Consider the following 20,408-nt stretch of genomic DNA (forward strand, 5'->3'; position numbering starts at 1 on the left):
CCTTGTAATACATGGTACGCCCTCGTTGGTACCTGTGACCTCCACTTTCTGTACAAAGGAATATGTGCATTTAGTTGCTTTGGGAAAGAAACATCCCCTTGAAGAACCAAAAAGTGTTCTATCAGTTCTTTTTATAATAAGCACTGAGTAACATTGACTTGTGTGTTATTCATTTAAAATGTCTCCTCTGTTTTTCTGAAACACAGGATGAAGACTTTCTGTAATTCCAACTAAAGCCACAAAACTGAATACAGCCGTCAAAATGAGAACCACTCTTTTCTTCCCAGATCTAAACAAACAGACTTAGACAAACAATGGAGGAAAAGCAGTCAGACTGCTTGCAGACTGGCTGGATATAGGACTAAAAGTACCATTAAAATGCGTATCTATCCAATGTGCTCAAGCCAAAAATAGCTTAAAATATCAAATCACTGAAGTATACTGCAGGACCAAAGATTCTACTATAAGAACATAATTGTAGCTATTAAAAATAAACATTGAGACTTGGAATACCGTTAACAAGTAAAAAAAGCAAGACAAAATATTTGCTATCATCAGATATTTCTGTGGCCCAATAAACAAGACACCTTTGAAGTGCAAAAGTTTAACAGATTTAACAACACTCCTTTGAGTTTATTTTACCAAAAACTACACAATTGCATAAAACAGTTCTATAAGAGTGTCTTATGATACAATCAATTTCTTCCCTGCTCCTATGAAAGTCAAGGCAGTAACTATATCCAGTCATAACTAGATATAGCACACTCACTGTGCAGTTGTACAGAGGACAGCATAAGCATGAAATTCTTCAAACATGCATAAGACAAAAAATCGCCTAAACTTTGGCTCCTGGAAATGTGCATCTACAAAGTGTTCTACAAGCTTTAATCTGAGGCAAACCTGGAGCCATACCAGACCTGGTAGTGAAATTCATACCAACAACTCCACTCTCTACAAACAAGTAACTTCACTGAAATGAATGTTATCTTATCACTGATAGATAAGATGCAATAGACACATGAAGATTGGAAAAGACCATTAAGGTCATCTAGTCCACCACCTTCTCTTTCTTCCTAGCACAGGAAGCCCAGAGACATCAAGCAGAAAAAAACTGAAAGATTATAAAAGAGTTCTTTATAGTTGTAACGAACCATTATGTCTTATTGCCACAGTTACTGTTGCCTCCATTCTTAAGTACTCAATTTACATTTGAGAAAAACTGAAATGTGCCACCTTCCACTAAGCAGTACTTCAAGGAATCACAGAATTATTTGAGTTGGAAGGAATCTCCTTAAATGTCATCTGCTCCATCTCCACTTAATGCAATTCAACTTCTAATCAAGTCTAAGCTCTAGAATAGACCAAACTGTATTTCTTTGACATTCCAAAAAGATGGAAAATGTGCTGAATATGATATCAAAACAGATGCATTAGCTTCCTTTGATGAAGCAGTCCAAGACCTAAGCCAAGTGAATGAGTGATGAAGATAGAATCACTGTGCTATTCACTTTTGGGTTCCAGAGAAGGCTGTTTTCTACCAGTTTAGCTCTCTGACTTAGCTCTTGGTGGGAGCCAGCAAGCTTCAGTGCCAGCACCATGGAGCAGTAGGAGCAGTGCCTCTAGGCAGCAGACAGTCATTAGTCATCTTAGCTGTGAGTTGAAATGTCAGCTTTCATTTTTTTCATGATTAAAACTAAAAATACACATTTACCAACAGAACGTAGAAGTATTCTGTATCTGAAACCTGTGACCGCCTTTCTTAAGAGTCATTCTTCCTCTGCTGATTTACGAAGAACAAATCCTTGCCAGTTTTAAGTATTTCCAAAGGATGTGTGGCCAATAAGTGGCATTAAAATCCCCTTCTCCTCTATGTTGTCAAACACCCAGCTGCAAACACACCTCCAAAGCAAAAAGATCCCTAAAGATGGGCTGGGCACCTGAGCAGAGCCAACCATCACCACCCCAGCACCTAACTGTGCATGCAGCAGCTCCCTGCACTGAGCTGTCCCTCTTCCTACATCAGCAGCAGTGGGGCTGCCCACCACGAGGAACCATCATGGAGTGATGGGAATGCTCATTGGTTTGTTTGTGAGTCATCACCCCATACAGGCTGCTCTCAGCTGCAGCCCAGCCCTCCTCCAGGTTGCACATCTGGGCTGAATACTTGACCTATATAGAGAGCCTGTGACAGGAAATACCTAAAATCCATCCAACTTGGTTTTAAAACCTTTTCTACAGAATAAGGCTCGGTGTTACAGAGACACGGTGTGTCTGCTCTAGCAGGGAGCTTAGACATTTACATATTTTTTCCAAAATCACATCTGTTGTTACTGTTATTTATGAAATAATATGAAGAATTAATAAGAGCAAACTCTCCTCAAAAAGCATAGCAGTCACCGTAGCGCCTGGAGCTGTTACTCAGATAATGAGTTTAGAAAGAAAGTTATGTGCTTACAATTAACCTGATTTCAAACCACATGCTCCCTCCCAGCCCTTAAAAAGGAATGTTTGTGTTTTCCTGAGCACGGTAGAAGAAAAAAATAAATTTGGTTGACTTGTTTGCTCCTCACTTAATTATTCTTTCTGGTGGATTTTTTCCTTCTTTTTTTTTTCTTTTTCTTTTTTTTTTTTTTCCAAGCTTAGCTCTACTACCATACTAGAACATCAGAAATAGTTCATACAACTGCAGTCCTGAACATGGAAACACTTTCAGTGATGGGATGAGAAGTTTGCCAAGAGCACACACAGAATAATGGAGGCCTTTTGGCTGCACCCGAAATCCTGAAAACATTTAGGAACACATGTAACAAAGATTTCTCCCTTCCTTTAGGGCACCCTATCTTCAGCTGGAACTCTGAAAGCAGAGTTCAAACATACCATGGGCCATCCATTGTATCTCCCCATCTCTATCTGCCCTTAAGCTAGCCATGAAACGGACAACATAGTGAACTTAAAGGAAAAAAAGGAAAAAAAATGCCTGAAGACCAAGTACCAGGATTCTGTGGTCTTAAGAGCTCTGTTGATATCTTTTAAATGTTGAGGGCTCAACATTTTTACAAACCTCTAGGCTTCCTGCCTGCAGAAATGCTGAAAGGCATGGCACTCCGTATTTCTGAACGGATTAAAGGGAGGTTTTGCAGGGAGGCTCTTACAAAGCTCCAGATCCATTCTAGAAAGTAAAGGAGATGAAATAGTTCAAGCAAGGTTCAGACAAACATCTCAAACAGTGGGCATGTCTCCAATCCAAATGTCTGAGTGTCCAGAGGTCCTTCCACCTTATTCCAGCTTCCTATGAACTTGCAGCTTTGTGCAGCCCACAGAAAGCTTCCCAAAATTCATTCTGTCTAAACATCTTCTCTGCTTTGTTTAAAAACACAGCCCTGGTCCAGAAAAGACACTTTAATCACAGGCCAAATCTTTGGCACATAGGAAGTCTCCATGATGCAAAGCTGAGTGCGTCTTCAAAGGACATCAAATACGAGTTTTCACGAGTTTAAAATTGTATGCATGCATGCATATATTCTTCTTTAAGGCTCACACCAAAAGACCTGCCCTTACTATCCTTTGGATCCTTGGAATGCATTCAAACAAACCCCAGTATATACTGCTTATCCCTAATAGGTACTACTTGCACAAGTCTTATAGTAGCAGTAGTCCACAGCGATTCCAACAGACTCTTTGCAAACGCAAAGACTGAATGTGCTGATGTGAAATGTTCAGGCCATGATCTGGGATTTATCAGTAAATCAGTCACTGCCATAAAGTGCCCACCCTCCTAACGACCCACAGGAGCTGGAAGCATTCAGTGGGCATGGGAATTCTGCAGTTGGAAAGCAGTGGAATAGAAAAAGTTTCAAGGCAAGCTTCCATGAGCATAACAAATTGTTTTCAACTCGTTAATTGGGAGGAAAAAAAACTAGTTCAGAATTAATGAATAGAAATAAGGAAGTTTTGCAGAAAAATAGTTGTATGCTATTTTCTCTCCATGCTTTCAAAGATCTCAGTGGCATTTTAGCTGCATAACTCTCATCCTAGCATTTTAATTACATTTTGAAAGGTTTCCCATTCTGGTCTTCTCAGAAGAGTGTATGGACTCTCTCAGTCATTGCCATTTGACTGGCATCCAAGCATTAAAAAACACAAAGTATATATTTGCTCTCTGCATATTATTAGCAATGTCAAACAATTCAGATGTGTCTGCAGCAGTTCACATTCCACATATTACTAGCCTTTGTCACGATTTGGACTATTTAGAAAGTAGATCCACAAGAATTTTTCCCTCCTTTTCATTTAATAGCTTAAAATAACACTGAATGCCTTCATTTGCTGGATGAGAGTCTTGTTCTTTGTTCATTGTGCACTTGAACTATTGCTTGCAAGCAGACATCATCCTTTTTTCTTTATAGAGTTTCCAGATCCTAAGTACCAAGCAAGAACTTTGCAGGGAAGAAAAAAAAATTAGAGTATATTAACCCTCATATTTACTTTTTTTTTTTTTAATAAATGAAGAATTTGATCACTCAGAGAACAAACGCTATTCCTTGTGATTTCAGAAGGAATTATCTCAGTCCCATTTTCTCCCCTGAGCTGTGTGCATCCCACTCATCTCTGGGTCTCCGTAGTACCTCACTATGGCAGCACAAGCAAAGGTCTTTAGAAGACGACTCAAAGCTCTCTGCATTTCTATGAGATTTCTTGATCATCTATTCCTCTACAAGATGGAAATAAGATTTTGGGAGCCTCTTTTTGTCAATTACACTTGGATGGAATACCTGATGTGGAGGAACTGGGCCAGATGTGAGATGCTTCTGTGGGGAGTCTGGAAGACATCTGGACTGCAGTCCTCCAATGGGATCCAGAAGTATGCAGAGGAGCCTAAGGGTAATGCATCTGACTGAATACCTGTAGGGCATTCTTCATCTTGCAACATGTCCAGGGCCCTGGCTATGACTGCCTCTGGCTATTCATCCTTCCCTCTCATCAGCCCTGTATTTACTAACATCACTCTCAATCCACCTTAAGAGAAGCCTCCTAATCTGGGCTGAGCAAAGCACACTGAGGACCAGGGCATGCGCCATGCTGTTAGGCCACGTGCACCCAGGACCACAGCAGAGTCCAGGCTCATTCTGGGAAGTTCCATATCTGCAGGCCATTCGCGACCCAGATGTACTTTTGGCGGAGTTTCCAGTGGAATTTTAGCTTGAAATTTGAAGCACGTAAAGAGTGTGGATTAAGCACTTGGTGGGATAAGACTGAGTATATCTTTGGGAGTAGAGTACTTGCCATCCAGAGTGCGATGGCAAATTTCATTCTGTTTCTAAAGTGTGTTTTGTAACTTCTCGGTATGTAAGAAACAAATAGAAAAAAAAAAATCAGAAAATTCATATTATTGAGGGCTTTAAGTTCTACTTTAGACAAACACATCTAAAAGCTTTTGGCTGAAACTGAAATTTCTGCTTGAGGCCCATGAAAATCTTTAGAAGGGGTGAACTCCTCCAGTGTCCAGAAGTCCTCTGTTCTGTGCATTGGACAAACTCATGGCACTATTGAAAATTATCTTGGGGAAAAAGGAGTTTATGTGAAAGCCAAAGAGGGCATAAGTAACGGAGTATTCACATCCAGATCTGAAATAACTTTTTAAGGAAAATTTGAACTTATCCCTTCATATGACAGACGTTTTAGGAGCATCCTGACAGTAAAGCAGAGCCATAAACCTATCACCATAAAATGCAGTCTCTCAGAAGAAAACGTAAGAATACTCTCATTTCTGGGAAAGGTTGGAAGAGATGGTTTTCAGTCGCTCTCATTTCAAACTCCACGTCTCCCAGCACACCACAATGATTAGTGCAATCAGGCAGCTTACAGGAAATCTCAGATGCGTTGGAATCAGGAGCTACTTGGCCTCGCTCTCTACTCTCTTGTCAACAGAACTTCCATTGAAATGAGGCCTAGAAGGAGAATGTTCGGTCTCCAGAGTTCATATGAGGAAATGGGGAAAAGGCAAACGTGATGACAGCAAAGACCACAGAACTACTGGGCCTCTTCATAGGGAAAGAAAAATCTGGAAGTCAGTTGGGTTTTTGGGGTTCCCCAACAGGTTCCCTTTTAGATTCCAGACAGAAGAATCAATCTTGCAGAGCCAACAAGAAGAAAAGTCAAGAAAGGTACTACATTTGGAATGACATTTGGAAAAGTGAAGAAAAAAAATCATCTATGTACTAGGACTCAAAATTGAGCATTAGTCTTTTTACATCTCCTGAAGATATCACTGTATTGTATATACATCCAACATACGAGGCTTGAAGCATGGCCATCAGACAAGATAATGGAAGAGGATCATTATCATCTTTCAAGTGATTGCCCACATGGCTAAAGTGTTCTCACTACTGATGTGAATACATATCTTGTAGGTAAGGTTGCTGAATTCACATCAAGCTGCTAAGACACCGCTGCTCCCATTCTGTAGCATTTTTCATAAAGTTCAGAAGAAACCAAATGAGGGATGGGGAATATGGGGATGATTCTCCAGCCTAAGGGATGAAGGGTGAGAAATCCTGCCCTGATAATTATTTTGGTATCTGTACTCACTAATAATGGATGAGATAATCAGATATTCCATTTCAGCTGTGATTAATAGTTACTGGAGGTCACTATGGTCTAGCATGCCAGCTTTATGTGACCTTCTGCAATACCAAATCCCAGCAAGTGCAGTGGGGCTCAGCCTCACACAGACAATGCAGTGAGGGTTTACAGTTCACTTGTGTGTCAGAATATGAAGTCATTCGCTCTTCCCAATGTAAAACATGCTCCTCCAACTCAGAAATATCAGTATTTTGTATGATTTTTTAGAAGACATTATTGTAAGATATATTTTACAGTATACTGAGCCAGATTCCCATTTATAAGAGAGCTCCTTTAAACACCACTCCAGAAACAGAAAGCCACACTAAAGCCTTTTATTTAAGAAAAATGATGTATTTCATGGTGGAAATAAAGAATAAAAACCTTATCTTGTCTCCATTTCTGCTATAACAACACATACAAATCCTTACTTCCCAGTATCAGTGTTATCCCATAGAAAGGAATTATTGTATATCTAAAAGAAGAGTTAGATATCTCAGTCTCCAGAACATGCTTTATAATTTAATTCAAACAGAGACAGAGAGATTATTAGCTATACCAAGTATTGTAAAGATGCTTTAAATGATCCTCACACACTTTCTCTGATGTCTTCATAGGCACACTGACTCTCCAAGTCACCATCTGGCATCTTTTCTATTCCCCTTATTTTTCTCACCTTTTTTTATTGTTGCCATCTTTAGCTATGGGTAAAAAGAGAAACGCTTCTCCTTTTACACCTGTCAAATTGATTTAGCACTGCCTGTTGACTGCACGGAGAATAAGATGCCTTGCTCCTCTCTGATTGTGCTCCAGCTCTTCCAACACACAGCAACCACCCAGAGCGTCCTGTTATTTCCCTTATCCCATTTCCTTTCTTCTTGTCATGGCATGGATAGTGCGTTCAGGCAAGTTTTAGAGAATTAACTTCTGCTTTAGAAACCTAACTGCACAGATACGATGATTATGACCAGCCTTGAGTGAAATCCAGACAGACTTCCTTCAACTCATGGCTTATTGAATTAAGAAGGACCAAACCATCCAACTAAAACATCTCCCAGGGGCAGAAAAATTAAAGGTGACTGCACCTAACATGACTGATTATTACTATCCCTCTGTTTTCTCTTGAGCTGAGTAAAGGCTACAGGAGTGTTTTGCATGGGTAGTCATTTGATTTTAAATTTCAGCTGCATTAGAGCTTTGGGGTTTTTTTTGTTGTTCTTTTTTTTTTTCCCCATGAATAAGCAAAAATGAGTGATAAGGGCATGTATTTGTACATTTATTTCAAAAAGCTGCACGCTATAAAACAAGAAATACCGAAAGACAACCTCACGAAGATGCAGATCCATTGCCTATTTTGCATTATCATATTAATGTAATCACAAGCAGCTATTCTGTGTGAATACGTCACTCCCATTTCAACTCTGTTCCTAGACAGTGAGTCCAGGACTCCATTTCCAGGAGTCCGTTTCTTGGGTAGACAAGGAATTGGGCAAGGCTCAAAAATTCCAGGAAGAAAAGGCTCTGATTATAAAAATTCAAGAAATTACTTCTGCACCATACCTTCAAATTCCATTACTTCATCTTTTTGATAGTTTCTAAGTCCACCTAGCTGACAGAAGTATATAATTGAGATTCGATTGTGAACCTTTAGAGTGACCCCTCTAACCAACTCGACGAGCAGAGAATAACATCAAAAACAACAAGAATGAGCTCAAATAACAAGCAACTCATAAAACATTGGCATTTCAGGAACAGGTCTAGGCTCAGGTTCATATTATTAAAATCTATTCAGTGAAATCATCCTTTTTCTAAAGAGCTATTTTTTCACCTTAAAAATTAGCTTGAATTCAGAGAAGCTTACTGGGAGAATTATCATAGAAAATGGTTTTCTCTAGCATAATCAAATGTATTTATTCTACATTTTTTCTCATGTTATGTTATTCATTGGAGCCATGGTTAATCAAAAAGTTTTGGCCAATTTTGAAGGCCCCGCTCATTATTCATTCTTAGTCATCTTGCCCTCTTTTGTTGTAACATTCTTTAAAGGATGGGCTCTTAAACAGAATGGTTCTGTTATGTTTTCTATGTATTTCTGGAAGAGAAAATAGAAGTTGATAGATGAAAAAACTCATTAAAAGCCAGATGTTTTCAGCTTTGCTTGTCACATCTGGCAATTAGGATATAACACACGTTATATTAAAATCTATGGGAAATATTCCAAAGAGAATCTAGGCCCTATAAATTCATTCTTAGAGCTTGGTAGTCAAAGAATTTTAAGTAGAAGCTTTAAAGTTACATTACAGAAGTTTTAAAGTCACAGGAGTGCTTTACTTTGTCTGGACTACTCGGGAATGGGAACTAGCTATGAGCTGAAGACAAAAGATACCAGTGATAAGACAGATAAGATAAGATAACAGCAACACTGATAGCATTCCTGGTTTCTCTGTAAGTCACCTACCACAGAATAGCCTTCACTCACATATCAGCCCCTGGACGCAGTCATGACCTCTGACTACTCTTACCATCTCTTTCTGTTCCCTAACCCCAAAGCCTCTACCCTGTCCCCCCCAATCCCTGCTGTATTCTGGCTGCTGCCTCATCTCTCTCCTCTCCATCCACTCCAAGCTCCCTAACACATTGCCTAAAGCTGCTGCTGGCACTGCTCTCTCCCAGACCCCCACCAGCCTCCTGCCCTGCCTAGCTTTCAGATCTGGCATTCCACTAAAATGCATCTTGCCAACATTTCTAATGACTCGCTGGATCTCTGAGATATTACTCCATCTTCAGCTTGCCAGCAAAGTTCAACAAGCGCCTTCAGAAAACTGACTTTAATGGCTCTCTTTGCTCCTAGATTTCCTGTAAGCCTGGAAGTATATGCTCAGTGTGCCTAGCCATTTTAAATCTCCCCTTTTCCCATTCAGCCTCATCTCTAGCAAATCCCACCCCAAAATTTTGGCAAGCACAAGCACCTCTTTTTTCTATATTTCCTTCTATTCTAGTGGAAACCTTTGCTTATGTACTTTCAGTTATCCATTCAACATCTTCCACTCTCATCTCTTCTCCAAAGTGGAGAAGTTCACCTTTTAACTATCTACAAGACCACAATCTAGTCAAGTACTTAACTTCACACCCTCCTCAGATATCCATCCCCATTCTGTATCAATCAGCAGGCTGCCCAGGGAAGTGATGAAGTCATTGTTCCTGGAGATGTTTAAGAACCATAAAGTTATAGCACTGAAGGAACCAGTCTCTAAGCGTGGTAGGGGTGGACTTGGTGATCCTAGAGGTCTTCTCCAACCTTAATTATTCTGTTATTTTAGTACCTTTCCAGTTGTCCACAGTTAGCATCTTTATTTATTTCAGCTTTTCATTCACCCACTGAACTCTCCTTAAGCCTTTGTCACCTCATACTGGTAACACAGTGGAAAACTCAGCAATGACAGCAGGGCAGCAAGGTCCCAACCTATAGCAAGCAAGAATTTGCTCAAATACAAAAGCTATAGACACAAAAATAAAGGAAAAAAGTTGCCTACCTTCAAAAGGCCTCAGGTATGCAGGGAGTTCCAGCAAGATCCTCTGCCTCCACTGCCAACCCTTGAATGAGGTCTGGGAAGGGATGCATCCAGCCTTTAACCCTCTGGTCACTCAGCTGCATTGCATGCACCTGAGCTGCCTTGGGTTGGCCCTGCCTTCCACCAGGTGCTCAATCACTGCTTCAAGCTGTGACTTAGCTTTTCCACTACAATATCTCATGACATTGGCCATGTTATCCTCTCTTTGCGTTTCCTCACTAATGCCTCCACAGACACCAGCTGAGCAGCAATTTCCCCCCAGCATTCTTAACTTACTGCCTCTGATAGCACATGCCAATGAAGGCAGCTTTCAGCACCTATCTGGTCAAAACCTGCCTTTGTGCAGCTTTTTGCTTGGGAGGAAGCACCTCTCCTTGACCTCCTTTCAGACTGGATTAAAACTTCCTTTTGTCCATGTGCCTCATAAAGCCTGACAGAAAGCAGAGTTCCACAAGCTCATCCTCCTGCTTTTCATGATGATGAAAGAGACCTTTTTATTCCCAGCTCCGTCTGCTGGGATCATGGCCTGTCTTATCTTAGATGCTGAAAATTGATATGTGGTTCCACTACATCTTGACCCATGCAAGATATACAGAAACAAATCTAACAACCAAAAAATAGATGTTGTTGAGCGTGTGCCAGTGTTACACAAAAATCAACAAATATGAGGCAAGTGAACGGTGACGCATCTGAAGAGTTTCAACAAACTTGGGGAAGAAACAGACAAGAAAGGAAATCATGACATATTTTGGATTGCCCAGAAATCAGGCAATGGAAGATCTGTAGAATGTGAAAAATTCATTAAAAACCATTCTGAGCTCTGCCATACAAATGAACACTGCTCCTTTATTTTCCAGTAGCAATCAGAATTGTGGTATAGACTGAAGACGAATCACCAGCACGAGTATAATTGTCTAAGTCAAATTTGCTTCCTAGGAAGAATTTTTGCCAACCTTTGGTACATTCCCATGTTCTCCACTCCCTGTAAGTGTGATAGATGGTCTCAAAGAAAACTCCGTAGATGGTATTTTGGAAAGCATGGTATAATCTTAGACTTGAACAGATACATGGAATAGAATGTCTTTAGCATTGTCTTTCTAAAATCATTTCATTGCTATGCTGAAAAGCAACAAAAGTATAAAGGAATATATAATTACAGAGATAACTGTGGCAAATTCAGGCACAATAGGAGTGAGAGTGGGAACTGATTGAGAGCAATATGCAGCATTTAAGCATTTATAAGCCGTGTTCATGGGCACCTCAGCCCCATAAACCTCTCAGGTTAAATTTTGGCCCGTGGGCAGACAGAGCTGGTGGGGATTTACCACCCAGGTGGTGGCTGAGATGGTATTTATTAAATTCTATTGAAAAACTCATAAAAGAAAAACATTGATGTTAATGAGACTCTTTCCACTGATTTGAATGGGCTTTGGATCAAGGCCTAAAAAAGCAAAGGTGGAATTAGAAAACTGAAATATATATATACAGAAACCTGTCAATCCGACTGTTTACCTTCCAGGGATGACCTAGTACCATTTCATTTACGAGTCATCTATAGGGCAAGAAGGCAGGCTGATGTTACTGTTATCTGAATCGTGTATTTTGCAAATACTGGTTCTTAACTATACTTTATTTTAAAAACAAAAACAAAACACAGACATTGCAACCCCACTGACATCCATAGAATTTTTCCCACCATAACGTTTCACAGATTGAAATGTTTGTATTCTCACACTCATAATAATTAGCTTAAACAAGCTGAGCCTGTGTTATCTGCTATGAGCTGCATCCTTCAGCCTGCTATGTTTGATTTCAGCTTTGATTCCAAGCCTGGGCTGATCAGTACCAGCTGCTCAGCCAAAGGGCAGATCACACGTCCCCAGCCCTCCGCCTCCTTCATCCCAGCTCCAAGCCAGCCTATTGTTTGTTACAAATAATTAATTCCACATGCCCCGGCTCCCAGTGAGCCTCACAAAAAGCAGATTTTTGTGTTTATTGCATGTCCAGTAAATTAATTCCAGTTCTGGATACACGTATAAACATATGGATGTATACGCATATATATACAACATGTACACATATTTATACAGCCAGATTTGTAGCTGCTGTTCATGGCTGTTTGGTTATCACCATAAATATTTCTATTTGTCCTTCTGAAAGGCCAAATGTGAGAAATTATGGGCATGTTTTCTTATTTAGTCCCTTCTGCATGGTTCCAGATGTACACGTATTCACTTCCAACTGATACCCAATGATATGGCATGGGGCTTTGGTGTCCCTGCACTGCCTGGACCTGTACATTTACTCTTTGCCTTTGCCAGACTGCTGTGTGGTATCCTTGCTTGTCTTTGGGAGAGGGAAAAGGAAAGAATTCTGATGTACAGCCAGAATTTTTATTACTCTCCTCAGATAAAGTTGCCTGAAACTTCCTTTTGAATATGACTCCTGTCTTCAGTTACTTGCTTCTTCAACAAACAGTTCTCTTTGCTGAGTGTCTGAATAGGTTTTATTAGGGCTATTTCAGTTAAAATAGCTCAGCTGTTCTTGAGGAAATGCATTGCATTTCACCATATTGTAGCAGGTCTAACAACCAACTCGTTGAGTTGGTGTCAAGGCTCCATGTGCTGGAGCAAAAGTTTGGTGGAGGGGATCTGTTGTGTGTGGTACCTATGCAAAAGCTCTCAGTTTCTAAAACATCTTGCTGTAGCTGGGAGCTGTGTCAAAAAGAGTACACGGCTGCTGTGGCAGCAGCAGTAACTGAGCTGATCCCAGCAATTTGGTGGCACATCATGAGTTTCTCCCATACTTGGCCTTGTGCCCGCCTATGCTGAGATAGAGGAGGAGGCTGAGTTCAGCACATTGGGCTGAACACAGAAATAAAATCTCCCTGAACTCAGAGTCGGGTCGGGTGGAAAGCAAAAAGCAGATAATAAGAGATTAATCCAGCATGAGTCCATTGGTCAGTGGACAACAGAGTGCATTCTGTGAGGGTTTATGGAAGGTTTGCTTACATTTTCTTATTCCATCATTTCCCATGTATAAAAGGAATGTGATTCCACCTTATTAGGAAGTGACCATATTCAGAACGCCTGTAATACCTCAGTTTGCTCTCCCAGTGGATAGACTTGGAATTTTGTGCTGCTTTATCAACAGTGCATTAAACAAATCAGGTTGGGAAAGGATGAGTGATGAACAATGAAGGAGGGTGATGTTGGTACAGCTGCTGTTTCTCTGCACCTGCAAGGTGCTCAGCAAGGTGGGCATCTGTTTGTGCCAATGAGTGAAAATTGCCCTCACAGATTACCAGGCATCCTCATTGCTGCCACTGCATTTTCTGTGGTAGATAAGATGCCAGGGAAATTGGGGAAAAGCCAACAGGAAAAGCAAAAGCAGAGCTAAACTGCAGAATACTCCTCTACAGGTGGGAAACTGGTACTGTCTCTACTCTTCTGAAGAAGAGCAATCCTGATACCTAAGATAGTATCTTAAAAATCCACTGTGCCCACGATTAGATAGAAAATAAGCAGCATTTGAGACCAAAAAGCAGCTGGGCTATAATGGAGCCAAGGGCATAGATGTCTCATGTCTCCGCTCCCCCATAAAGGCACTTGTCCTGCTCTCATCTGTGATCTCTGGCTGCCCCACAAAGAGCTTCAAGATTTCACAAATAATATTTCCTTATCACTATTTGTTATTGTAAAATCTCTGTGAATCAAAAACTAATTGATTTCTATCCGCGTTAACCTTCAATTGAAAATTCTGTATATTCTATTGGTTAGATACAACAAGGAAAAACTAACGTGCCTATACAATTCTTGTCTCTCTGTTTTGCTGCTCTGCATGCAGCAGTGTCTCTGAACTACCAGCTTTATGCCCCGTGCTCTGGCTGCTGCCATGAAAAATTTCTTCCTGAAGTAAAGAGGAGCTCAGTTCTAAGCGAGTGGGATTTGGTGGTGCAGCTAGCTGTTAATGGGAATGACTGGCTGGTAACAGCTGACCCAGCTCCTACACATTTTAATAATGTTTGCATATTTTCAGCCAATCACATGCAAAGGAACGCAAAGGAAATTGCAGGTGGTCTTCTTTTAATAAGGAATTTTAGTTGTCACTTAATTTCTCTGCTTTACAGGCTGATAACAACACTGAGCTTGCCGTGACTCGGTTTATTTCAGAGAAAATCTCTCTACATATCTTCCTCTGGAGGGCTTTAAAGCAAAAGCTCAAAGAAAGTCACAACTGTAAACAAAATCAGCTCAGGAACTTCTCTTACATTCAAGAAACTGGGGACAGAGTGAGGTGTCAGTGTTCACTGACTGCCCACGCTGCAGAATCTGTCCCTCATTTGCTCATAGAACTGCAGCTCTCACAACAATCCAGCTGTCAAGTGCAATTAAGAAGGAAAACCATCGTATTAGAGTGCAAAATAATTAATGTTAGCAATCCAAAAAGTCTTCCCTTGATAAGGAAGGGGTTAAAAAGCCTGTAAAAGTTCTTAAGAGCTGTTCAGCAGGATATTAAACATAGTGCATTGCCAGCATCCCCACCACAAGCATATTATTGTTATTAGTACCAAGACTGCCATTAGCGGGATATTCATTAATGTTAAAAGTCACAGTCAGCGTGAGATTCAGAGCCTCCGAGCTCTGGAGGAGGAGGTGGAAAGTTACCTGGTGGAGGTTCAAGAATGGCTTTTCCTTTTTTGCTGCTTTTCTTCGGTTTTAACTCTTTCCTGCTCGGTTTGAACCCTGGGTGTTCCTCTGGCTCTGAAGCACGGATAGTTCCTTCCTCTCCAGGTTGCTCCGTGAAAGAAAAATACTCTTCACCGGGATATGGAAAGGAGTAATAGTGATCCCTGTTGCTAATCTCTTGCAGATAATAATCCTGTTCGTCCATGGGTACAGCCCAGGACAGACCCCCCAGCACAGCCAGCCCGAGGGCACAGAGAGCGGGGAACAGCTGAGAGGAGCATGAGCTTCTCTTCCTAAGGGCAATCATCAGTTTTTAGTGTTAAAGCAAAGCCCCCAGACTTTATTTGGCAGGAGGGGAAGCAGAGGGGGATGAAGAAGCCCGTCTGCAGAAAGTTCCTCTGCTTGGGGCGAGTTTGCAGGAGCTGTGCAGCGCAGCGGGACAGGGCTGGGAGGGAGGGAGGGGGCAGGCGGGATGCATGTGATCACCGCGCTCGGCAGCCAGACAGACGGATGGATGGACACGCTGGAGAAGGCAGGACAGGATGCTGTCTTGGCAGGTGTGACCTCCAGCACAGCACACTCGCTGCTTCCCTTTGCTGTTGTTGTTTTCTTCCCAGATCACAGCTCCTGAGAAATCCCCTTGCAGTTCCTTTAGTCCGTCCCGCATGCAGCTGATCCCAGGGAGCATTTATTCAAAGAAAAGTGAAGTTGGCAGCAAGCCTTCACCTCCCAGTAAAAGAGTTTTTCCATCCCTCGGAGATGCTATGCAGGATGGGGTGGGCACTCTGAGCCCTGGGCAAATGCTGACACATAATGGAACTGCGTCCCGTCACCCTCATCCCACGTGTGATGGATTATATACCTTTTTGCAATATATTTTCCTTTAGCATCCCTCTCCAGAACAGATCTGAGCTTCCCTGGTCGCCCCAAACAATATAACTACACACATAGCATGTGCCCACTTATGGGCATCTCCTGGAGTAAGGGGAGACATGCCAGGAAGGACATGTTTCATCAGTAGCCCTTTTCCTCACTCTTCTTGGCAAGATCTCAACTTTTGTTCTCCCTGAAACATCTTCCAAGCAGATTAGGATGCACTGTGCTGGCAGCTGCACACATGCAACCCAGTGTTGTTAATGGAATCAATTTGTCTGGGAATCAAATCTTATCTTTCATCTTCTTCATACCTCCAAAATACCAATCAGTGCTGAAGGAAATGTGCAGCAGTTGGCTCACGTGGAATATGAATCCTCTCTCCTGTGTTGAAAATACCAGCTTATATTTTCATCATGTGTATTGTATTTCTTCCCGCTGCCCAGTCATGCAGGAGAAAGCATTACATCTGTTACTCCACTCTCTGTTCTGCCTTTTCAATCACAGTTTGTGTATGCAGCCCTTGGTCCCAATTTCTGAGGACAGAGCATGGGCTGCAGAAAATTTGCACAGTTTTGCTACTGTTTGTAGCACAGCCAAACTTCAGTGAATAGTATGGATTTCCACATCTCTACAGAAGCTGCAGAAAACTTGGCTTTTCCATGTCATCATTAATGACCTACTTTTTTGGTAACTAAAGGAGCTTTGGCTGCAAAGTATTATTTAACTCATTGCAGTAGTCAAAAATGTTCCATAGAAACTGAAGAATATTTATATTTCCATGCACAACATAAGTATTTTCATGTAGGATAGAGTCATGCTTATATTAATTAAAGATTGAGGAATATAATTTGGAACAACTTTAAATTATTTGCTTTTGGCAGCTTTACACGTGTACATGTCAATAATGTATGTGTGCAAAGATCATCTATTTCATGCATATCCATTGTTCTATGATATGATACCTTTTATATAGAGCCAACTTTTCATTTTAGGCATTTTATCTATTTCTATTATATAATATTACATAATATGTTATTTCTTACCTCTGTGTTATATTATAGCAATATTTCACATCTGATTTGGACCTCTTTAATGGGTGTGTATAATACCTGTATATACATAGATGCATCACTATAGCTAATTATAGTACAGCAAAATCTTCTCCAGTCAATATCAGGACTTCACTTGTTTGATACATGTAAAAACTGACATTGGAGTGACACAAATTTCCACTCAAATGTTCCCCATCACTATACCTCACTATCCATGTACCCAGTAACTGATTTCTGTGTGCTGATGTTGTCTGATGTGTCTACTCGTGTCTGTACCTATCTTGCCTACATTCCTTTTTCTCAAACTTCAGTCCTTCCTGCTAATTTGTATTTCCTATGACTTGGTCAGTATACATAAAACAGAACCAAGAAATGGTCGTTGCTGCTATGGGTACCTGTGGGTCTGCCTCTGCTTTTAGGGCACCCATGCTGCAACTATGGCAAAGACTGTCTCTGGGCAGAATTTAGGTATTCAGAAGGAAAAAATAGTTTTCACCCTTTTTTCTTTTTTTTCTTTTTTTTTTTTTTTTTTTTTTTAAACATCAGTCAACATCCTTGCAATACACAACTCAAAAGAAGAGAGATATTTTTTCTTCTTAGAGCAGCATGGGAGTATTAAGTTCACTGAAGTCTCATTAGTTGAACTGAGAAATATTTCCAGCCTAAGAAGGGCTGCTCCCTATTTTTGCCTGTGAATAATCACAATAGCTTTTAAAAACTTGAGTTGATATGGAAGGAGATAAAGCAAGCTAATATGTTTGCAGAATGACTGCAGCTGGCCACATCCTCCCTCCTGGAACAACGCCATGACAGTGTTTAAGTTATTCTACAGTTTACTTTAAATCTTTGTTCTTCTGAAGTGAAACAAAACATGCTGTTATCAGCAAACAAGCAGGGGTTTCCCCCTCTGTTCCCAAAAAGTATTTATTTACAACATTATGGCTTCTCCTCCAAGCTATGTACTGTGAGCCAGCTCCACCAACATTGCTGGGAAAGGAACCTTCCCAGCTTCTCCTGCCACAACAGACTGCACTTTTTCACATTTCCTATCCCTTGAGATGTTTTTTCCCAACTTCTGTTTCATTTATACCAGTTTGAAATTATATGGCTTTAATAATGGACCTGGGAGAAGTGGGCTTCAGCCTTGCTTCCCCCTGCCTGGCTTCAACAACTACATTTTCAAGGAGCTCTGAATGCATTTTTGCTGAAAGACAGGCAGGGTTGTGTGCCTAAGTGCTGTCCTGGTCCAAGGTCTCTATATTTATGCCACATAATATGTGTTCATACATTCCTTCATTAATTCTTCAAACTGGACAGTGACTCCTGCAACCTCTCATTGAACACACACATCATTTTTTCTAATTGAAGAAAAGCTTTGTGGTCGGAAACAAAGATGAAGAACCAAGCATCTCCCTTCCATTCCCATTCCCCAGTAACTTCCTGAGGTAGCACATAAGGTTTCTATACACCTTGGCAACAAAACAAGACTAAAAATAACTTTTCCTCCGAACACCAGAAAGTTTCTGTCCTTCTCAGGTCTGTAGTAAATCATGGAGAACAGAGCAGAGGAAGAGAATAGAATTAGTTTTTAAGCAGCCTGGTGGTTCTTTTTCCACATAAAGTATTTACTCCTGTTGTCAACAAGGTCAAAGCATCTCAGAGGAAACAGAAAGCTGACATTGGGAAGAATGAAGTAAACTGCATTTAATGTTTATACGTTTCTTGAGTGCCCGTTCCTTGTGTAGGTTACAAAGAGGGATAACAAGTTATCCATTATACCCATCTGGGCTGCATGCATCCTGCAGCATTCAGGCAGTAGCAGCAGAGCTGGCTGGATACATAAACCAGTTCTTATATGGAGACATTGTTTCATTGTCAAGAGGCGTCTGATGTGAAGCAGAATATCATTGTTTTACTGGGTGGTGGCTATCAGAAACGTGCAGGAACTGAACTTCTGTCTTCTGAGAGCATCAAACAATGGCACAAAATATGAGTGAAAAGCAGTCCCTTATGCCCCCCTCTCTCTTGAGCAGGCTGCTGTTTTCTTTATGAAAATAGACTTTAAAATAAACACATGGCATTAATGAAGGCAATTATTTCTTTCAGAAATTGCTTATTTGAATGGTTAGCAATGCAGCCTGCATCCTGCCTAGGGAAATCAGCCCAGTGTACTCTCTTTAACTTTTCTGGTAAGAACAACATGACCTTCGGATAATCATTCAGCATATTTCCTTTGTGCTCCTGTCTGAAGGAGCTCACATTGCCATGGAAACAAAAGTTCCTTGTTCTTTTCTACTTCCTTCTGCTATGATATCATTATTGCTATATGAACCCTTTTCTTAGCGAGAAAGGGAAATGTGGGATTTTCACATTTTGAGCATCCCAAAGTCATCTTAGGTAACAGCTCAGTTCACTGCAGAAATGTACAGCTTTGAACATGGCTCAGAGATTGCATGCATCATCCTTATTATTCAGGGTTATTCAGATCAGACACATTTGCATCAGTCCATTTGCACTGGAGAAGTGAAAAGTCTCTGCATACTTTTTCCAGAGTTTTCCTTTCTCTTCCACACTGAATGGTTGAGAAACAGCATTTTGAGAAAGACAATATTAACCCATAAACAAAGCCAAAAATAATTTCTGGTATTTTTGCAAAGAATGCAGTCGTTCTATTTTTTCTTTTCTTTTTTTTTTTTTTTTTTTTTTTTGGTGGGAATTGCATTTCTTGATGGCCCAGAAGGGCTGTACATTTAATGTTGACAACACATTGCCCTGGGATTTGGCAGCCACTGCTGGGTCTGTGCCAGCAGGATTATCACCGGAAAGGGAACTGAAGAAGGTGCCACATTCAGAAGTCTGAGATATTAGCAGTACAGAATAGATAGTCAATACTTTTTTTTCTACTATTATTTTTTTTGGCTGATTTCTCTCTATTTGGAAGTCTGTAGGTCTGCATTAGTCAACAGTTTCAACTCGAGTTGTTTTTATCGATCAAGCTAGAGCGAGTTTTACATGTCTTTCACATTAACTGTAAGATTGAGTTAGCATTAGTGCCACAGAGATGTCTGGATGACAGCAATTTTATGGAATAGCAGGAGAGAATGAGAAGAAATACCCTGGTTGTGGGTGATGTGCAGCAGGAACGGCGTTTTTGTTTTACTTATACAAAAACAGCCACTTCCAGCAAATTCCCATGGACCTACCTGCCAACATTTGAATCTCAAGAAGTAATGACTCTCACATTTCTGTCTGGTATTTCCTGGACCAAAACTGCTGTACGTGTGCCATGCAGAGTGTGAGCAGTATGTTTAACACATCCCAGGCAGCAGCAGCGAGATGCAATGTGTTGTCTGAAAGCAACTCAAGAGCCATTTTTCCCTGGGATTTTGTCCATATCTGCAGCCCTAGAAGTCATGAGCAAAAATCCAGTGGGACTGAAGGCAACAGATAAATATAACAGTCTTTGTCATGCTAAATAAATGGTGACATCATGAGAGCAGTCCTTAAAGTTTCTGTATTTAAGGATTGCTTTTTAAAGACAGTAGCAAGGAATGATTCCTTTCAGATATGAGTGGTATTCATGGCTGTGATCCATTTGG

At 40.8% G+C, this 20,408-nt stretch overlaps 1 protein-coding gene across 1 annotated transcript in view; it reads right to left on the reverse strand.

The window, feature by feature from the left end:
• Positions 1 to 15,487, reverse strand: part of CPXM2 (carboxypeptidase X, M14 family member 2) — a 66,164-nt gene extending 50,677 nt beyond the window's left edge. The window contains exon 1 of the mRNA XM_031597347.2: positions 14,861 to 15,487. Coding sequence (XP_031453207.1) covers positions 14,861 to 15,188 — 328 coding nt within the window. The 5' untranslated portion in view covers positions 15,189 to 15,487. The remainder of the gene's footprint in view (positions 1 to 14,860) is intronic.
• Between the last annotated feature and the right edge of the window lie 4,921 nt (positions 15,488 to 20,408).

The sequence above is a fragment of the Phasianus colchicus genome, chromosome 8, assembly GCF_987193195.1.
Source record: "Phasianus colchicus chromosome 8, bPhaCol1.hap1.1, whole genome shotgun sequence".
Lineage (NCBI taxonomy): Eukaryota > Metazoa > Chordata > Aves > Galliformes > Phasianidae > Phasianus > Phasianus colchicus.